The sequence below is a fragment of the Mytilus edulis genome, chromosome 7 (assembly GCF_963676685.1).
Source record: "Mytilus edulis chromosome 7, xbMytEdul2.2, whole genome shotgun sequence".
Taxonomy (NCBI): Eukaryota; Metazoa; Mollusca; class Bivalvia; order Mytilida; family Mytilidae; genus Mytilus; species Mytilus edulis.
The window spans coordinates 41,040,836-41,062,893 of NC_092350.1; the positions used below are offsets into that span (position 1 = coordinate 41,040,836).

At 32.3% G+C, this 22,058-nt stretch overlaps 1 protein-coding gene across 1 annotated transcript in view; it reads left to right on the forward strand.

Annotated features, from left to right (window-relative positions):
* Positions 1-16,483, forward strand: part of LOC139481477 (peroxidase-like protein) — a 42,228-nt gene extending 25,745 nt beyond the window's left edge. Inside the window, exons 2-13 of the mRNA XM_071264844.1 lie at positions 2,363-2,530; positions 3,153-3,366; positions 4,318-4,511; positions 4,813-5,001; positions 6,631-6,688; positions 9,283-9,383; positions 9,938-10,039; positions 10,585-10,671; positions 10,932-11,646; positions 14,085-14,254; positions 14,936-15,038; positions 16,337-16,483. Of these exons, the coding sequence (XP_071120945.1) occupies positions 2,392-2,530; positions 3,153-3,366; positions 4,318-4,511; positions 4,813-5,001; positions 6,631-6,688; positions 9,283-9,383; positions 9,938-10,039; positions 10,585-10,671; positions 10,932-11,646; positions 14,085-14,254; positions 14,936-15,038; positions 16,337-16,466 (2,202 nt within the window). The 5' untranslated portion in view covers positions 2,363-2,391 and the 3' untranslated portion in view covers positions 16,467-16,483. The remainder of the gene's footprint in view (positions 1-2,362; positions 2,531-3,152; positions 3,367-4,317; positions 4,512-4,812; positions 5,002-6,630; positions 6,689-9,282; positions 9,384-9,937; positions 10,040-10,584; positions 10,672-10,931; positions 11,647-14,084; positions 14,255-14,935; positions 15,039-16,336) is intronic.
* Positions 16,484-22,058: the final 5,575 nt, after the last annotated feature.

A 22,058-nucleotide genomic window follows, 5' to 3' on the forward strand; every position in this document is an offset into this window, starting at 1 on the left:
AACATAAATCAATATTTATTTAAAACCTGGTCTGTTAATGGGTCGAATGTATAAAACCCGGTCTGTTAATTGGTCTGTTAAGAGTTATGAATGGCAATAAAGTATAATTTTATTGCTATATTGGGTGTGATCAGATCAAATGGGTAGGCTCAAGACGAGCAGCTAAAATATACGGAAACAGCACATGGGCAATGAAACATAAAATATACGGAAACAACACATGAACAATGAACAATTTAGACAATGGAAATTGAAAATTGATAAAAATGGTTTCAAAAAGTGTTATATTGTAGTAATAGTAATTTTATCCAAGAATGGTCGCATATATCATGTGGATTCTGTTTAATTGTCATGAATGCCACCAATTTGTCATCTACATTGGTAACCAGAATTATAAATCAGAGATAAACGTCGTAATGTAACTCAACATCAGTAAGTAAAATATATTGGGATGCTAAAATATAAAGAATAATGAGTAAGATAAACAAAATGGAAAGAAAAGTGACATAACAATTTAAATATCACAGAAATAAACAACACCCCGATCCGGACCCTCGTGGTATACACGAAAATATGGATGGAGACGCAGAATATAGAATAACAGATAAGAACAATAGAGACTGATGCATTGCTAAAAAAAGAGAAAACAAATAAAAATTGTTTAAGAATACAGACATGAAACTCCTGAGTGTTGAAACAGTAACGGATTGCGATGTACTCATATTATTGACAAATACTAGAAGTTTACATGTGTAGTTCTCCTCTACACTTATATAGAAAGGAGCTAAATAGAATGAAATGAGTTAAAACTTAAGATAACCATTTGTAGCTGCATTCGCTCCTTTCCATTTACTTCTTTAGAATGATTTGTAAACAACATATGATTCAGTAATAGAAGAAAAGAATCAATTGGATGATTCTGACGAATAAGGATTTAACGTCCAGTGACAAATATCATGTGCATATGAGAACGACAACACATTATATGTACCCTGTGCTGTATTAGAAAGACACTTTCAGTCGGATTTAGGAACGTGCTACTCTGAACAGACACACACAGAAAAAGGTTGATTGAAAGCGTTAATAATAAATGCATGCATATTCCGGCGGCCAATCCATAGACACATCCTTCAATAAAATGCAAAGAAAGTCAAAATAAAAATGCTCTTACTAGAAGGATACTGTTGCCCCGTATTCAGTGTCAATTTCTTTTTACTCAAGAACATCTCATTCTTAACTTTTTCAATGGGAAAATATAAGGGTAGCAAAACTATTGTCGTGGCTGAATAACTCTTAACTGACACAATTTCAATTGTCCAACCCTTTAACAGACTTTATTCCCATAATTTTCACTAAAACGTGGTATTATTCACGTTATATTACAATTATGAAATATTTACTAATGTCAATTTATTTTTTAGAACCAAAGTACTATTTTGTGTCCTTTAAATGATATCTAAAATTGTTTGTTTCGCCTTTTATTAAAATAAATTGCTATGCGTATAAGCATAGATCAAACATACTTGCGCGACGCCTTTTCGTTTTACTGAAAACTGCGAAGACTACGAAATATTTTTACGGGTGGAAAATGTTCTATGATAGATATCATTTTGTCAGACACTTTTCTTTTTTTGATTTGGTTCTTATAATATGCCAAAAATCTGTATATTAAATAGAGTTTGACATTAAATTGTGCGTTTTACTCTTAACAGACGTATAACCAACCCGATTAACAGACCAATCGCCCATATAGCCACATATTCAATATAGATTAACCGACCAATATCTCGGTTAGCCGAGTGTCGGTCGTGATTTTATGGAATATTTTCGAATTAAAAAAAGTTTTGAAGTACTTTTCGTAGACTTCTTTATATTTCAAATTCCAGTACCTAGTTTAACAATTTTCTAATAGTTACCACTCTATTTATTAAAACAATAAGGAAACAAACATAACGAATCAGTATAACCATAGAGGTATGGCTATTATATCTATGGTATAGCACATAACATCATGTGAGTTTGATTAAACTTTTGCGGGAAATTAAAAAAAAATACTAATTGTAAATCATTTACCAATAAACAAGAAATCAATCTTTTCCTTTTTGTGGATTTAACCTTCTTGGAAAGTACCTTTCTATTCTACTTTGTAGATTTAACCTTTTTCGGAAAGTACTAATTGTTGACGAATAATATGACTGTATTTTTTTTACTTTTAACATTTGTTGTGATATGTCATATTTTTTGTTCGAATCGTTATTCATCGACATGTTTTGATGTGCATCTTGTGGTTACTGTGATGAATAGCAAGTATTTTACCTAAAAAGAAAAACCGACTTTGTTTTATTTTATGTCTATTTTACAGGAACTCTAGTCATTTCTTGGAAACTTGCAATGAATGGTCTCTGGTATGTTCTTCTATATGTTCTTGTGCATACGACACTATTCGCACGCGCGCAAGGTCCAGGAGACATTTCAGCAGCAATTGGTGATGCTGTAACGGAAGTGAGTGGCAGACGACCTGGTGTGGCTGGTAAATAAAATATTAATTATAAATTAGTTTTTTATGTAATTGGAAAGAATTCATTTTTGTATGTATTGGCTGATAGTGTTTTGTATATCAGCTATTTGGAATTAAATTATAAGGTTTGACTGTAGTATTTTTTCTGTCTTTTCGAAATAACATAGAAAATGAGGCGCAAACTGTAAAATTACACGCTACGCGGGTTATTCAGTGTGCACCACATTGTTGATGATATATCTTTATAGACACCAAATATATTCCTGTCATTCCTTAAACAAATAAATGCTTTTAATATAATAGTTTATGCAATACTACAATAATTCGTGTTCTCCTTTTAAATGTATAGAAGGTTAATTTCGAAGGTGTAAAATTTCGCTAATTTCATTGAACAAGGTAGACATAATTTTCGAAGTTCTTATTTTAGTGGATTCAAAACTTATACCAATACTGCATATATACTTTTAAATTGGCGGCATTTATTTCGGCGAATTTGATGTATCTCGGAAAATAAGCAAAAATTACAACCCGCGAAAAATTACCCGCTATATGGGTTTTTTCTAAAAGTACATTGTATATCCATAATATTTATTATTGCATCCATTCTTAACATTAACTTGCCATGTTAATTTAGGTGCCGGTCCTGCTGGAGGTTTTGCCGGCTTTGCTGGTGGACCGCCTGCTGGGGGACTTGGTGGAGTTGCCGCCCCAGGTGCAGGATCTGTAGCAGACAACCCAGTCTCTATTCATGCTTTGTTCAGTAGTAGAAGAGAAGCCCCTGCGGCAGTTGCAGCTTTAGGGGCGGCGGGAGATATATCAACTACTGCAACTTCTAACTTTGCTGCAAGGTTTTTATATGTTTGATTTAGATGTTCAGCTGTAACTTGTTAATTTCTCTATCAGTTAGTATCTTTTGGAGAGATGTTTCGTTATCGGTCATACCAAATCTTCTTAATTTCAAATTCAAGTCTCACGCTTAACAGTATTTGGCCCTTAGAAATTAAATCAATAGGTAAATTCTATTAAAAGATTTTGATTGAAACTGAATATGAGGGAGAGAGAAAAGACAGAGGATATCTGAATGTGAAAAAACTTTTCAACGAAAAAAATTACCAAAGCATATTTGTAAAAATTTCCATGACCAAAAAAATTCAATTAAAAAAAGAAATAATAATTGTACAGAGAAGTTCTATGTGCCATTTAACAACAAACAAAGTATTTTTTACACAACTATTGCATTGCTCCCAAGTAAGATTTGGGGCCTTTGTAGCCGATTTGTAGTAAATTAGTTCCATAACTGTATTTCTAGCCTGTCGACACTGAGGTTGTGAGTTCGAACCTAGTAGGTGGGAAGTGCTATCGACTTCTATGTCATTTTTCCTGTCGAAGATCGTTGGTTTTCTCCAGGCACTCCGGCTTCTTTAACCAATACATGATACGGACTGTCATGCTATAGATTATAGTGCTGACTACGGCGAAACTTGCATACTGTTGAACTGCAACATATTCCAACCATTCTCGCCTTCAAAAATTATTTAAACATTTCAAAAGTAAACGTGAAATTAAACCTTATATTACTTTTGTGCTGTTGAAAAAAACTCATGCAAGCTTTAAGAATAAGAACGAACTTTAGAGGACTCAACAAACCTCTCTAGGACAGAAACTTGATACCATCCTGAAAAGACATTACAAAACAGATATTTAGATATAACAAAGAAAGGTTAAGTCCTGCACCAAACTTCAAGCCCCCGCATTCTATATGTTTCCTACTGTTGCACATAAAATATATCTAATTACAGCACTGGAGGCGCTACACCTGACGCCGCTGAATTCAGCAGACAGATTGCTCCGTACTGTCCAGTTCGTGTCCCTGTGTGTAATCCTAACGACCGCTACCGAACAGCAGATGGTTCTTGCAACAACTTATTCAATACATTATGGGGAGCGTCTATAACAACTCAAGCGAGATTTCTTTCCCCTACATATGGAGATCGTAAGTTCATTATTTCAACTGTAACTTAAAATTAAAGGAAATAAAATAAGTGTGTAATATTCTATCGCTTATATATCAAATATGTATCAGTAATTTCTTATTCAGTATGGGTTCAGCTTTATGTTTTTTGAATTCATTTATACAATGTTTACTTTTCTGACTCCTGTTTTTAAAAAGGTTTAAAACGTGTATACATATACAAGATGGGTGAAAGATACAAAAGGGACATTCAAACGCATATGTTCATAATTTAGATTAATGTATTAATTGAATACAGTTTTGATAACATTTTTCATTGTAGAATTTAACACAGGTTCTATTCCACGTATACGCAGTGTGATTGCAGGACTTCTTCCCAGTCCACGTTACATATCTAACGCTATTCACAATGGTGGTGTATCACCCCCTAGAAGTCAAATTTACAGTGTATCCTTAACTCATTTTGGACAGTTTGTCGACCACGATTTTATATCAACACCTATACTTAAAGGTAATTTTTAGTATTACTTCTGTATAAAAGTCTTTTAAAAGACGAACAATATTAAAAACGAAACGATTTGCGCTATGACTTTATTTTCATATTGTTTTGGGTGTATAATTGGTGAATGATAGAAATATAGATTCCTACACTGCAACAAGTGTATTACAATATTTCTCCGTTCAAGACAGTTTAATTTTATTATTTAAAGCGCGAGGCTTGTCGAGCTCTTTAAATAACTAAAATTTAACTGTCGAGAGTGGATAAATATCTTAATACACGAGTTGTAGTGTCGGAATCTGTTTCTCTAATGATTTTTATTCATCTTTTTCAAAGATTTTCAGAAATTTTTGTTCTTTATATGCGTCGTTATCAGGCATGGTCGCCTTTTTTCATGACGTCACAATAGGAAAATTCAGAAGAAAACAAGACATTTAGACGTCATAATCAAATTTCGACTAACCGTTTGCCGAGAACAGATATTTCACTAGTGAGGAGAAATATTTTTCTCACACCGATCAAGAAATGTGAAAATAGCACAAAAAATAGAGAAATAATGATATGTGATACGAGTGCCAATGAGACAACTCTCCGTCCAAGTCACAAGATGTAATCAAAGATCTGAAGTACTGAACATCGGATGACCGCAAGTTCTTGTGGATGGTCCGACAAGCACTTGTCTCAGAAAAAAAATCACATCCCGATACCTGAAAGTGAGATTAATGTACAGATATTTTTTTTTCCTGAGACAAGTTCTTGAGTGGCTGATAAATTATTAATGACAGGGTATTCAACCGCACCCTAATGACTATTATAGTGTAGTGATACAAGTCAGTATGCTCTGGTTTATTGTTATATACTAATATTTGTATTTTTCAGTTACACGTATATATAATTTCACCTTCACTCTAACCTGAAACAGTAGTGTCATATTACAACACAGAAAGACACACTATAATATATCAATTGAAATGACTTTTAAACTTGATCAAAAAGTCATATTTTCAAATATCAAGTAAACATATTAAACTGAACGAATAAAATAGTTTTATGACAAAAGATAAATGCGATAAATTGGGAATGCGAAAAAATGTCAACACAACTCTAACCAGAGACAAATTGGCGTGAAATAAAATAATTTACACAGCTAAATTAAAATACGATCATCTTGTAGTTAGGGTTACGGCAATATTGTTTTTCAAAAATATAAATACATTTGTTGTTTATAGTGCGAGTACAAAAGTGAATATTTATCGTCATACTAAATACTTAAAATCAAAGGTAGTACATATTAGTCGAGATATAACACAAAATAAGTAATATATCGGATAACCACGTTTCTTATGTGATCTACATCTAGACCATTAGACATCATGAACATATCTTTCCGATAGCACTTCAACGTAAGGATGTAAAATTTCACGGTATTTTTTAGCAAATGTATAGCTAATCATTATGAACACTGAATGTAATCAAGCCGGTTGTTTACAATTACGATCAATATACTGCTACATCAAACTGATAAAAGCAACATGTATTCCTGATTTCACAAATGTGTATTCATGGCAAATGTTTAGGTTTTTTTCATGTATGACTATTGCTTATGTAATTAAGATTAACTTGTACTATATATTTTTGTAGATGGTGTAGATGGTAACATAGATATAGATTGCTGCCTTGGAAATGTTCCAGTTGTCAGGTAATTAAAGTATAATGCATGCATGTAACTAAACATTTGGTTTAGGTGAAAATCAATGAAATTAGCACCTAATTCTTTTTTTTTTTATTTTGCATGTTTTGTTTCAATTATATAAAAACATTTTTAATTCCCAATGTCGTTAACTCAGTCACCAAATTCATCTAACTATCAAATATATATTTTAGGTATGTGTTATTAAACTTAACTCGTGTACATGGAACGTGAATAAATAGTACACACTCAATATTTTAACATTAAACAATCAAATCTGAGTACATTTTTTAGTAGTCACGTATTTTGTTGTTGTCTTTGGTTTGTAGACCCGAGTGTTTCCCCTTAAGAACTCCGCTATGTAATTTCCAGGCAACTTGTATTCACATGTTTTTTTTTTGTCTGTTTTTTTTTATACCAGAGTGTTTCCCCTTACGAACTCCACAGGGTGATTTCCAGACAACTTGTATTCATGTTTATGTTTGGTCTCTGTTTTGTTGACCAAAGTGTTTCCCCTTAAGAAATCCACCATGTGATATCCAGGCAACTTGTATTCACATGTTTTTTTTTGGTCTGATTTTTAGCTCACCTGGCCCGAAGGGCCAAGTGAGCTTTTCCCATCACTTTGCGTCCGTCGTCCGTCGTCGTCGTCCGTCGTCCGTCGTCGTCGTCCGTCGTCTGTCGTCCGTCGTCGTCCGTCGTCCGTCGTCGTTAACTTTTACAAAAATCTTCTCCTCTGAAACTGCTGGGCCAAATAAAACCAAACTTGGCCACAATCATCATTGGGGTATCTAGTTTAAAAAATGTGTGGCTTGACCACGCCAACCAACCAAGATGGCCGATATGGCTAAAAATAGAACATAGGGGTAAAATGCAGTTTTTGGCTTATAACTCAAAAACCAAAGCATTTAGAGCAAATCTGACGGAAGTAAAATTGTTTATCAGGTCAAGATCTATCTGCCCTGAAATTTTCAGATGAACCAGACAACCCGTTGTTGGGTTGCTGCCCCTGAATATGTAATTTTAAGGAAATTTTGCTGTTTTTGGTTATTATCTTGAATATTATTATAGATAGAGATAAACTGTAAACAGCAATAATGTTCAGCGAAGTAAGATTTACAAATAAGTCAACATGACCGAAATGGTCAGTTGACCCCTTTAGGAGTTATTGCCCTTTATAGTCAATTTTTAACCATTTTTCGTAAATCTTAGTAATCTTTTACAAAAATCTTCTTCTTTGAAACTACTGGGCCAAATTAAACCAAACTTGGCCACAATCATCATTGGGGTATCTAGTTTAAAAAATGTGTGGCTTGACCTGGCCAACCAACCAAGATGGCCGCCACAGCTAAAAATAGTACATAGGGGTAAAATTCAGTTTTTGGCTTATAACTCAAAAACCAAAGCATTTAGAGCAAATCTGACGGAAGTAAAATTGATTATCAGGTCAAGATCTATCTGCCCTGAAATTTACAGATGAATCGGACAACCTGTTGTTGGGTTGCTGCCCCTGAATTGGTAATTTTAAGGAAATTTTGCTGTTTTTGGTTATTTATCTTGAATATTATTATAGATAGAGATAAACTGTAAACAGCAATAATGTTCAGCAAAGCAAGATTTACAAATAAATCAACATGACTGAAATGGTCAGTGGACCCCTTTAGGAGTTATTGCCCTTTATAGTCAATTTTGAACCATTTTTCGTAAATCTTAGTAATCTATTACAAAAATCTTCTCCTCTGAAACTACTGGGCCAAGTTCATTATAGATAGAGATAATTGTAAGCAGCAAGAATGTTCAGTAAAGTAAGATTTACAAACACATCACCATCACCAAAACACAATTTTGTCATGAATCCATCTGCGTCCTTTGTTTAATATTCACATAGACCAAGGTGAGCGACACAGGCTCTTTAGAGCCTCTAGTTTTTTTTATACCAGAGTGTTTCCTCTTACGAACTCCACTGGGTGATTTCCAGACAACTTGTATTCACATGTTTGTCTTTTGTCTTTTTTAGACCAGAGTGTTTCCCCTTTAGAAGTCCGACATGTGATATCTAGACAACTTGTATTCACATTTTTTTGTTTTGTCTGTTTTGTAGACCCGAGTGTTTCCCCTTAAGAACTCCGCCATGTGATTTCCAGACAACTTGTATTCACATGTTTTTTTTTGTCTGTTTTTTTATACCAGAGTGTTTCCCCTTACGAACCCATCTGGGTGATTACCAGACAACTTGTATTCATGTTTGTGTTATGTCTTTTTTTTAGACCAGAGTGTTTCCCCTTTAGAAGTCCGCCATGTGATATCTAGACAACTTGTATTCACATGTTTTTGTTTTGTCTGTTTTGTAGACCCGAGTGTTTCCCCTTAAGAACTCCGCCATGTGATTTCCAGACAACTTGTATTCACATGTTTTTTTTTTGTCTGTTTTTTTATACCAAAGTGTTTCCCCCTTACGAACTCCACTGGGTGATTTCCAGACGACTTGTATTCACATGTTTGTGTTTTGTCTTTTTTAGACCAGAGTATTTCCCCTTTAGAAGTCTGCCATGTGATATCTAGACAACTTGTATTCAAATGTTTTTGTTTTGTCTGTTTTGTAGACCCGAGTGTTTTCCCTTTAGAACTCCACCAGGTGATTTCCTGACAACATGTATGCACTTTGTAAGATCCGACTTTGGTTCCTCTCCAGGATGCCCTCCGGGTAAGGTTTTGTAAATGTCAAAGATCTGATTTTTAATTATAATAATCACATTAGATGTACGTTTCATTATTACGGTAAATTGATTGGCTGACAGCAATCTCGCGTAGTACTTTATTTCAAAATGAATTGCATGAATTGTAACATACATGATGGCACACGTTTCCATTATAAAGTGCACAGGTAAATAGAAGAAAAACTTGAAAGTAATCGTGTTTTCATTATCAAAGCCCCAAAAAATGAAGTTACAAATATTGAATGCTTCTATTAGTATTTCCATAGGGTTGTAAAGGCGTTGACCTCTTCTTCTTCTTCTTCTTCTTCTTCTTCTTCTTCTTCTTCTTCTTCTTCTTCTTCTTCTTCTTCTTCTTCTTCTTCTTCTTCTTCTTCTTCTTCTTCTTCTTCTTCTTCTTCTTCTTCTTCTTCTTCTTCTTCTTCTTCTTCTTCTTCTTCTTCTTCTTCTTCTTCTTCTAATACATCTGTTATGAATATGAATATGAAAGAAATGAAAGAAAACGCTAACTTTATATAAAATCTTTTTTTATATTTTTCACTAGAATCTAGAAATCAAATAAATCAGAGAACATCTTTTCTTGATCTTTCTGTGACGTATGGAAACACACTTGCTGGACAAGAGGACTTACGAGTATTGGGAACAGGTATTTACAGTACAATACTATTTTTATTTATATGTTTGAAAGCAATAAAATGTCAGACTTCAAACTACACGTATATTTTACATTGGACACATAAATGTAATATCTATAAAACCGCTTCTGATGAAAATTGCAATGTAATTAAAACATTTTATTTCACGACTTAAAAAAATTAATCAAAGCACATCATATAGTTTTTGCAGTCTCTGGTGCTAATTATTTTGTACAAATTTTACAACCTCTCTGTACATAATAAAAACATGCAAAATTCTTTTTCAACCGTTCATTATTATTATTATTTCGATCACAAATAAAAAGAACCCATTCTAAGATATTTTTTTATAAAATAGAGAGTATGCAGAGAAGTTTGAAGCAAGAGATAAATGGTGTTATACCAGATATAAACATTTGCTGTATTTTAAGCCATTACCAGTTATAAAAGTTTTAGCACTGTAAAAATTGTCTGAACTATTAGAAAAAGTAACATTGATATATTTTATGTTTGTATGACTGTATCATTTCTTTGCTTTTCGATAATGATTTTATAGGCAAACTTCAAGAAGGTCCTAACAGACTTCTTCCTACTGGTCCCCCTGGATCTGAATGTTTAGAAGGGGAAGAGTGTTTCAAATCTGGTGGGTATTGACTTATTTTCTACCTTTCTACCGGTATTCTGTGTCTTATAGTAAACTTATAATGTAAATCAATATATAATTAGATATGATCGTCTGATAAGAAGTTGATTATATTTGACATTTTCGGACGCTTGAAATTCTTGTCAACAACGATTAAATTGTAAAATCTGTGATGCCGTTACTGCTATTTACAATGAGGATGTGCCCTAGTCTGTCGTATGTACAATAAAGATTAATAATACTGTTTATTTCTTTTCTAGGGGACAGCAGACCAGCAGAGGTTCCAATGCTGACAGTCGTGCATACTGCATTTATGCGTGAGCATAACGATATTGTTGATGGGTTGATCGCACAGGGGTGGAATAATCCAGAGGATTTGTACCAAGAAGCAAAAAAGATTCTCACAGGAATTTATCAGCACATTATTTATACTGAATATCTTCCAATAATACTTGGGGCAGAAGGTATGATGATTTTTGGGCTACGAAGTAGACAATTTGGGTTTAATACAGTGTACAATCCTTCTGCAAATCCATCTACGAGAAATGCATTTGGAGCAGCAGCCTATAGATTTGGTCATTCCCTTGTTGGTTCTTTTGTTGGAGCGTCTAACATAGACTACACACTACGCGCCAGTGAACCTATGGAAGACCATTTCTTCAGTACTCGTTTGATACGTGACTTTGCTACATTTGGTCCAAGTGCCATAGCCAGATGGATGAATACACAGTTCAAGAGTAGAGCAGACCGTTTTCTGACTCCAGCAATTAGAAACAGACTATTTCAAACAATGCCAGGAAACGGGTTTGACCTTGGTTCACTAAACATTCAACGCGGTAGAGACCATGGCATCCCATCATATAATAGATGGCGACAGTTCTGTGGACTACAACCTGCTGTACATTTTGGAACAGGACCCCTAGGTTTGACCAATCATCATCCTTCGGCTGCAGGAGCATTAGCATCCGTCTACAGGTGAAATATATTGATTGTAAAATTTCCTTAATGTAATAATGGGAGTATAAAAAAAAATTAGATTTTTATACATCCAACTTTAACTTGAGATCAATAGATGTTACATTGGCAACCATTCACCATAACCCTTACCTTAACATCTGCTTTATGTTTAAATATCTTTTGTGGCCTAACATTTGCGAGATTTTCATCAATAGGCTCAGTGAAAAAACTCGTCTGATCTTATATTTTAAGTAGGGCCTCTACCATGTTTACCGAGTCATGTATATGACATTTGTTATCCATTCATTGATGTGTTTGAGCGATTGAGTTTGCCATTTGTTTAGGGACTTTCCGTTTTGAATTTCCTCAGATTTCGGCATTTTTGTTATTTTACATTTGGCAGTATTACGAAATTACTTTAAACGTAGATTCATGCGTGAATGCAAATCCTACAATCTTTAAATGTTATTAAATGCGTACATTTTTAAGGTTGTAAAATTCCAAACATCTCATTTTAATTCAAAACTGACAAAATTTGCGTAATCTTTTTTGATACTTGATTTTTGTTAGACTCATCCATCCTCAGACCTAGTGTGTACCATGTCAACGACATTGATTTGCAGTTCAAATAACGATGATATGAAATTCTCATACTTTTCTACGACTAACGATATAACAAACAGATAAAATTTAACAAAGATATATTCCAATTTTTAATCAAAGTTTTGACTAATAAAGGCTATCATATAAATGTGGAATAATAAAATTGAGAAAGGAAATGGGGGAATATGTCAAAGAGACAACAAACCTACCAAAGAACAAAAAACAACCGAAGGCCACCAATGGGTCGTCAACACAGAGATCATGCACCTGAAGGCGGGCTGTTGATGGCCCCTAAATATGAAAGTGTGCAAGTTCAGTAAAAGTGAGATGAAACTAGTTTAATAAAACTGGTTCAATGAATAATTTGCATCTTTTCGTTGGACACATGTTGGAATGAGTATAGTCACGCAAATGATGAGCAAATTTACTTCAAAGCACCTTTTTTCAAAAAGTTCTTTATGTTCATTTGGGATCCATAAGGACTATCGCTCATACAATACCTTTACATATGTATTAACTTTATCTAAAAGGTTTTTAGGTATTTGTACACTATAAGCAAATTATATAAATGTGATGTACTCAACGTATTTTCCCTTATATAAAAAATTTCGGCAAAAGTTAACATATTTGGTAATACATTGTTACTACATTCTCTGTTAATTTATCTATCTAGCTTAGCTATATGGACGTCATTCGATTTATTAAAGACCCATTTTGTGGATCTTATGTTTTATGAAGTTACATAGGAGAAAATTCCGTTGATCGAGTAGACTGCTGGTGTATTTTGGTAGGATTTTTAAAGACCTGCGTTAAACACTTAAAAGTAATAGCTATAGTGTTCCTTTACCAAAAAAAAAACAACACAGAACACAGAAACACATTAAACGATATGATTTCATGAAATTGCAAAAAGAATTCAACACTAGCCGTTGATTAAAAGAATAAATGTAACCCTGTCCGCTGAAATTTGTAACCATAAAACGTTATTGTTGGTATTAAGAGATAGTACAGAATAGGAAAAAACTATTTTTGTTTTGTTTATTAATATTTCTATTTTGTCCTTAGAAAGTTACAGGATGTTTAAGATTTAAATGATTTTGTTTGCATGTTATACCATAACTCGATTTTGCTGAATTGATTTATTTGAAATTTTTTTACATAATTGTTGGAACTTATGAAGATAACGCGATGTTCAACAAACTATAACATTCTAATATAACTTAATTTTGGATGTAACGAGTCTTCGGATTGGCTGACATCGTTTTTGTTTATCATACCATTGACACAATTTTGTCATGTGACCATGACGTTATCAACGTTTTTTCATGATTTACGGCGGTTTAAAATGGAATTTAGAATTAAATTATTAGAACTAACTGTAATATTTTGTCAGTCTATTCGAAATAATATAACAACTGTGGTGCACACTGTTAAATAACCCGCTACGCGCGCTATTCAGTGTGCACCACATTTTTTATGTTATTTCTTCATAGACAGAAAAAATATTACAGTCATTCCTTAAAGGTAATTCCAGAGTTATGGGCCTTTGACAGGCATTTGTAAATGCCATGCACGAGCTAGTAGATCAAATAACGACAGGTTTAACACTGTTATTGTGAATGGTCAATGTAGATTCGCTTATGAATTTGATAATTTATTGGTTTGTTTGACTTTTAATAGAATTAAATGCACTAGCGGTGTCCAAATCCTTACTGTGTCCAGCTTATATATTGGGCCGTATATATTACTGTGTCCACACGCTTTGCTTAAACACTTGCCTAATTGTACCGCGATTTCGCAGTCATCTTCTAGTATTATTAATCTGAATCGAAATCATGTTTTATACCTTTTAGCCATCCTGAAGATATTGATTTATTTGCTGGAGGATTGTCAGAGACACCAGTAGCAGGTGCTCTAGTGGGACCAACATTTAGATGTATAATTGGACTTCAGTTCAGGTTTTTTAAGATTGGTGACCGTTTTTTCTATGAGAACGATTTCCCTCTTACTGGTTTTACTGAACGTTAGTATATACATTTATTATTAATCACAATTTATGTATTATCATTATTTGTAAATACCATGTAACCTTTATATTGCAATCTCGTACAGCTGAGGATGATCTGTTTCTCCTACAGGAATGCTATACCAATACCATGTCAAAATTACATGAACATTATATGGTTTATTTGTTTTTTTTTAACAATATGATAATATTTAAACTAACGAATAACATTTCTGTAAGTTGATAGAATATTTTATTGTTTTATTTCTTAAATAAATGTATGTATATTACCCTGAAAGCAAAAACGGAGATTACTTAGTATTTAAATAAATGTTTAATCCTTTATATATACTAGAAAGTAATATTCAGGATTCTAGATAGAAGGACGGCTCCGGGTGCGGGAATTTCTCGCTACATTGAAGACCTGTTGGTGACCTTCTGCTTTTGTTATTTCTATGGTCGAGTTGTTGTCTCTTTGACACATTCCCCATTTCCATTCTCAATTTCATCCATTTAAACCAGGACATGTAATTTGATGCACAATACATGTATTGTTTCGTTTTTAATTTAAATTAACTTGCATTAATGCTTTACTTTTTACATAATGGCAATTGCTAAGTGTAAACAGTTAATCACGGTGAGCCAAATCCGTTTCAGGTATATACAAAATGATAAACATATCTTTTGCATTTATTTCAGCTCAATTGCGAGTGATTAAAAGACAGTCATTGTCGGCGCTTTATTGTAGGACTCTGGATGTTCGTTCAATGCCTGTAAATCCGTTTGTTTCTCCGTTAGCTGGGTAATACTAGATTTTAGTCTTTTGCTTATTCTAATGTATAGATTAGACCGTTGGTTTTCCCGTTGGAATGGTTTTACACTAGTAATTTTGGGACCCTTTATAGTTTGTTGTTCGGTGTGAGCCAAGGCTCCGTGTTGAACGCCGTACATTGACCTATAATGGTTTACTTTTATAAATTGTTATTTGAATGGAGAGTTGTTTCATTGGCACTCACGCTCATCCTCCTATATCTATATAGATAACTGTAAACGTCAGAAATAAAGACAACAGAAGTATACCACTATTCAAAAGTCATAATTGATTTAGAAAAAACAAAGCCAACCCAAAACTGAGGGAAACACATTGATTATAAGAGGAAAACAATGGAACAACAGAATCACTGTGCAACAAAAATTAATGACAATGGCAGGCACCATACATATTAATGAACTATTTGATAACTACTACCATATTCCTGACTTGGTACATGACCTATCTTTGAAGAAAAACAGAGAATTTTTTTAGAGTCCTGTTACTTTAGAATGACATTTGTTTTAGATAATATAAATAAGAAGGTCTTAAGTTTCGTGGAACACACAGCTGAATTCCAAGCAAAACGAACAGGGACAAAAAATCAAAAGGTAGACAATAGATTGAAGGATATACCGCACAAAAGTGGTTTATGCCATGAGTTCTGTATGCAAATATATCTAGACACATGTAATTACACTTAAATCAGTTTCATATATATGTTTTTTCTGTAGTAAAACATTAAACTTAATTTTTAACAATAGGACCAGTGACAAAAAAAATATTTCTCTTATAGTGCGTATTTATACTTGAAACAGATGCTTCTATGTGCACATGTACTACTTTACCTTTCCTTTAGATGCGTATGTTGATCGACATTGTTATGAGATCAACGCCAGTTATTTGCTCATTTTTTGGCCCATTATTGTCTTAGAAATTAGAAATAATATAACACGACATACACTACCTTCAATCCAAAGGTGAATAAGTAGAAACATATATAGAAGAACCGGGGATATGAGCCATCTTGTCCTTACTGCGAGGTTAAAGTTTTTACAGTGATTGAAGCGTCAATATGTCTTTGAATTAAGACCAGCTATTTATTTGATTTGTGCATATCCGGTTCGAAATATACCGTCTTTGGGAAATTTATCGTCATAAGTGTCTTACCTACAATCACATCCTCGGTTTAAGACTACATTTTATTTTGTTATTACATTACTTTTAGAGACAATTTTTGTTTTCATATTATATTTGACAATATCATTTCATTAAATATATCTTTTTAGAGCCCCACGTTTACCTTGTCAAAATTTTCCAAGATTGGATTTAAGACCATGGAGTAGAATAAACTATAACGGGTATCCAAGAGGGAATGGTGGAGGAAGCAGAAGATTGAAGAAAAAGAATTCATATTAAAGGGTGTCAAAATATAACTTGCTTGTTTCCATTTAGTTTTTTATTCTTATCTAATGACTGAAACGAATATTTATAAAATAAACTCAACACCTCTTTATCCGGATCGTTTCCAAAGTTCCTGTCTCGATAAGCAACATCTCTGTAAAAATGAGGATGTGCTTATCTATTTGAAATAACCAAATTTTAAAACCAAATCTTTATATCAATGGAAGAACTTAGCAAATTACTGGCTTAATAATTTATCAGTAATACATATGTCGATGAAGGTAATAAGCACAATATACAATAAAACGATTTTCATGTAGTCAGATACAAATAATGCAGCACAATAAAGATTCAATGCATAAACACATTCTTCATCATGTAAATTTTACATAACATGAGATTTAATATTTTGTCGGTTGGGAGAATGGGAAATCTTAACTGCACCAAAAGCAAACCTCATAAAATGAACCACATAAACCATAACACCAGGTATCGAATTTACCTTATTCAAATATCGCAGATTTCGATTGTTAATTTTATCATTGTCATTTTAAGTCTAACCAATGATATAGATTGAAGTATTACATACACGTGTATCAATGTAACAAATGTATATTGTAAAGTTTACATAACTTAAGTAGATTAATATACTTTTATCAAAACATAAATTTCGAGAAATTCCTTTTTGTGCTTAGTTTACTACGTAAATTTATATAAAAGTATCATACGTCATATCGTAGTGTAAGAAAGTCAATATGGATTACATTTGTAACACTGAATTTTGTTAAAATGATCTTCAGAATTTCTTTTGATGAACGCAAAATCTTCAACGGTTTGAAACGGCCGCGTTCATTCCACATATGCCAACATTGCAAAATATGATAGGTTTAACGTATAATAACAAAAATAAAGAACTCCGAGAAACATTTAAAACAAAAAAGCCATACTGAAATAGCACAGTACAAAGCTCAAACACATGAAACGAACAGAAAACTACTGTCATATTAAAGACTTAGTACATGCATTTTCTTATGTAGAAAATGATGGAATACACTTGGTACTATTGCTAAACTTTTCTCTAACTTGCATGATAGTCGCATTAAATTTCCTTATATTGAAAACAATGTGTGAACAACCTAAAATAGATTCATTTGAAACTTATACCAGTACAGATCGTCACAAAAACACGAGGAGGGTGCTTGGATTTTAAGCTGATATCTTTTTGATATATCGGAGTAACATGATTACTCATCAAAAGGGAAATTTAAGAAATCCACAATGCAATTTGAAAGTCATATCACTACAAACTCCTCAGAGTCTGAATTGACCAGTTTTTGTGCTCGACCAGTAAAATCGAGCACACATTTTACTCGACTAGTCTCGACATTGTCTCGACTGTACTTAACTGTACTTAAGTGTACTCGACTAGGTCTCGACTTTACTTAATTAGTCTGATTCAGTACTTGATGATCTTTGTGTAGTCTGAAATGGTCTTGACCAAGGCTCGACCTGTCTCGACCTGTCTTGACTAGTCTCGACCTGTCTCGACTAGTCTCGACTCAGTCTCAACCAGTCTCGACCTGTCTCGACTAGTCTTGACCTTCAAATTTAGTTTTGACTGGTGTAAATCAGCCCGTCTAACTAAATTAAATATTGATCTTACAAAATTCAAGCTTATTAGGTAGTTTGATTTATTGCTGTGAAATGAAAGAATTTAATTTTACAATATGTAAAAAAAAAATTATTATATAAAAATTCAGATAGGCATCTTTAATTTTTTTTATAACTTTTTCAAATCAACTTGGATTTTCATCAAACTATGCAGCTATCTTACATATATATCAAGCTTACTGAATCCCATTTCATTTAGTTTTTTGTTGTATTGCTGTAAAATTTAAGAATTAAAGTAATCTTGGAATAAAAAGCTAGGATTTGCAATTCGGACAAAATAGAGATAGAACACTTTAATTTTTTTAATAACTTTTTCAAATCAACTTGAATTTTCATCAAACTATGCAGCTATCTTACATATATATCAAGCTTACTAAATCCCATTTCATTTAGTTTTTTGTTGTATTGCTGTAAAATTTAAGAATTAAAGTAATCTTGGTATAAAAAGCTAGGATTTGCAATTCGGACAAAATAGAGATAGTACACTTTAATTTTTTTAATAACTTTTTCAAATCAACTTGGATTTTCATCAAACTATGCAGCTATCTTACATATATATCAAGCTTACTGAATCCCATTTCATTTAGTTTTTTGTTGTATTGCTGTAAAATTTAAGAATTAAAGTAATCTTGGAATAAAAAGCTAGGATTTGCAATTCGGACAAAATAGAGATAGAACACTTTAACTTTTTTAATAACTTTTTCAAATCAACTTGAATTTTCATCAAACTATGCAGCTATCTTACATATATATCAAGCTTACTAAATCCCATTTCATTTAGTTTTTTGTTGTATTGCTGTAAAATTTAAGAATTAAAGTAATCTTGGTATAAAAAGCTAGGATTTGCAATTCGGACAAAATAGAGATAGTACACTTTAATTTTTTTAATAACTTTTTCAAATCAACTTGGATTTGCATCAAACTATGCAGCTATCTTACATATATATCAAGCTTACTGAATCCCATTTCATTTAGTTTTTTGTTGTATTGCTTTAAAATTTAAGAATTAAAGTAATCTTGGTATAAAAAGCTAGAATTTGCAATTCGGACAAAATAGAGATAGTACACTTTAATTTTTTTAATAACTTTTTCAAATCAACTTGGATTTGCATCAAACTATGCAGCTATCTTACATATATATCAAGCTTACTGAATCCCATTTCATTTAGTTTTTTGTTGTATTGCTGTAAAATTTAAGAATTAAAATAATCTTGTTATAAAAAGCTAGGATTTGTAATTCGGACAAAATAGAGATACATGTAGTACACTTTAATTTTTTTAATAACTTTTTCAAATCAACTTGGATTTTCATCAAACTATGCAGCTATCTTAAATGTATACTAAGCTTACTAAATCCCAGGTCATTTTGTTTTTTGTTGTATTGCTGTCAAATTTAAGAATCAAATTAATCTAGGTCAAAAAAGCTAGAATTTGCAGTTCGAACAAAATAGAGATAGTACACTTTAATTTTTTTTATAACTTTTTAAATTCAACTTGGATTTTATTGAAACTATATAGCTATCTTGGTGATGTATTCTTCTTACTGAATCCCAGGTTGTTATAAAGTTTGTTGTATTGCTGTCAAATTTAAGAATTAATTTAATGTAGGTAAAAAAAAAGCTAGGATTTGCAGTTTTGACAAAATAGAGATGGTACACTTTAATTTTTTTCATAACTTTTTCAAATCAACTTAGATTTTCATCAAACTTGACAAATATCTTTGCAATATATTGATCTTACTGAATCATAGGTTGTTATTTTGTTTGGTGTATTTCTGTCAAATTTAAGAATTTAATTAACCTAGGTCAAAAAGCTACGATATTAGAAATATATCTTTTCTCATAATTTGGGAAAAAGTATATATAAAATATTAATATAATTCCTTTAATGTTTTATTCCTTTTGATATACACTATATAAATATATCAAAAAGGGATGAAACATTAGAAATTATTAAAATAGTTCTTCTGATTTGTGGTGATTTATAAAGCAATACCTTCTGCTTGGGGCAAATTTATTAAAAAGATCACATCTACCAGAGAGTTTTAAATTCTAAATAACATTTATTCAAAGTTGCAACATCCTGTTAAATCTAAATCGCAGGGCTTTTAATTCACTAGATAAGTAATACACGAGTTTAAGAAAAGTAGGGCTTTCTTTTTACCTGTAAAACTCACGTGTACTGATGTAATTAAATCATGTATAGTATCATGTCATTAAATTTGACAAAAAAATATTTTAAAACTTTATAAAAACCTGGGATTTAGTAAGATCACCAAGGTAGTTTTAATAAAATCAAAGTTGATTTGAAAAAGTTATTAAAAAGCTTAAAGTGTACTATCTCTATTTTGTTCGAACTGCAAATTCTAGCTTTTTTTACCTAGATTAATTTAATTCTTAAATTTGACAGCAATACAACAAAAAACTTAATGAAATGGGATTCAGTAAGCTTGATATATATGTAAGATAACTGCATAGTTTGATGCAAATCCAAGTTGATTTGAAAAAGTTATTAAAAAACTTAAAGTGTACTATCTCTATTTTGTGTGAATTGCAAATCCTAACTTTTTATACCAAGATTACTTTAATTCTTAAATTTTACAGCAATACAACAAAAAACTAAATGAAATGGGATTCAGTAAGCTTGATATATATGTAAGATAGCTGCATAGTTTGATGCAAATCCAAGTTGATTTGAAAAAGTTATTAAAAAAATTAAAGTGTACTATCTTTATTTTGTCTGAATTGCAAATTCTAGCTTTTTATACCAAGATTACTTTAATTCTTAAATTTTAAAGCAATACAACAAAAAACTAAATGAAATGGGATTCAGTAAGTTTGATATATATGTAAGATAGCTGCATAGTTTGATGAAAATCCAAGTTGATTTGAAAAAGTTATTAAAAAAATTAAAGTGTACTATCTCTATTTTGTCCGAATTGCAAATCCTAGCCTTTTTTTTACCAAAATTACTTTAATTCTTAAATTTTACAGCAATACAACATAAAAACTGAATGAAATGGAATTCAATAAGCTTGATATATATCTAAGATATCTGCATAGTTTGATGAAAATCCAAGTTGATTTGAAAAAGTTATAAAAAAAATTAAAGATGCCTATCTGAATTTTTATATAATAGTTTTTTTTTTACATATTGTAAAATTAAATTCTTTCATTTCACAGCAATAAATCAAACTACCTAATAAGCTTGAATTTTGTAAGATCAATATTTAAATTAGTTAGATGGGCTGATTTACACCAGTCAAAACTAAATTTGAAGGTCAAGACTAGTCGAGACAGGTCGAGACTGGTTGAGACTGAGTCAAGACTAGTCGAGACAGGTCGAGACTTAGTCAAGACAGGTCGAGACAGGTCGAGCCTTGGTCAAGACCATTTCAGACTACACAAAGATCATCAAGTACTGAATCAGACTAATTAAGTAAAGTCGAGACCTAGTCGAGTACACTTAAGTACAGTTAAGTACAGTCGAGACAATGTCGAGACTAGTCGAGTAAAATGTGTGCTTGATTTTACTGGTCGAGCACAAAAACTGGTCAATTCAGACTCTGAGGAGTTTGTAGTGTATGATATACGACGAAAACATTTATTGACAACGATATTTTTGTCCTTAATAAAATTGAAATTGAAATGCGGAATTCTTCAAAGAGAGAAAAACACTATTAAAAAAAAAGAAAACTATCCAAGGCCACCAATGGGTCTTCTATACAGCGAGAAATCCCGCACCTGGAGACGGGCCCCTGACCAGAAAACGGACGTCACACTAAACCCCAAACATATAAATGAACCGAAATTAAATTAATCATACAGTACTAACCATGGTCAGAGGTTCCTGGCTTTGGACATGAGCAAAAATGCGGCTGAGTTGATATGTTTTGTGCGATTTCAACCCTCCTCAAGATTACAAGATGTGGGCATG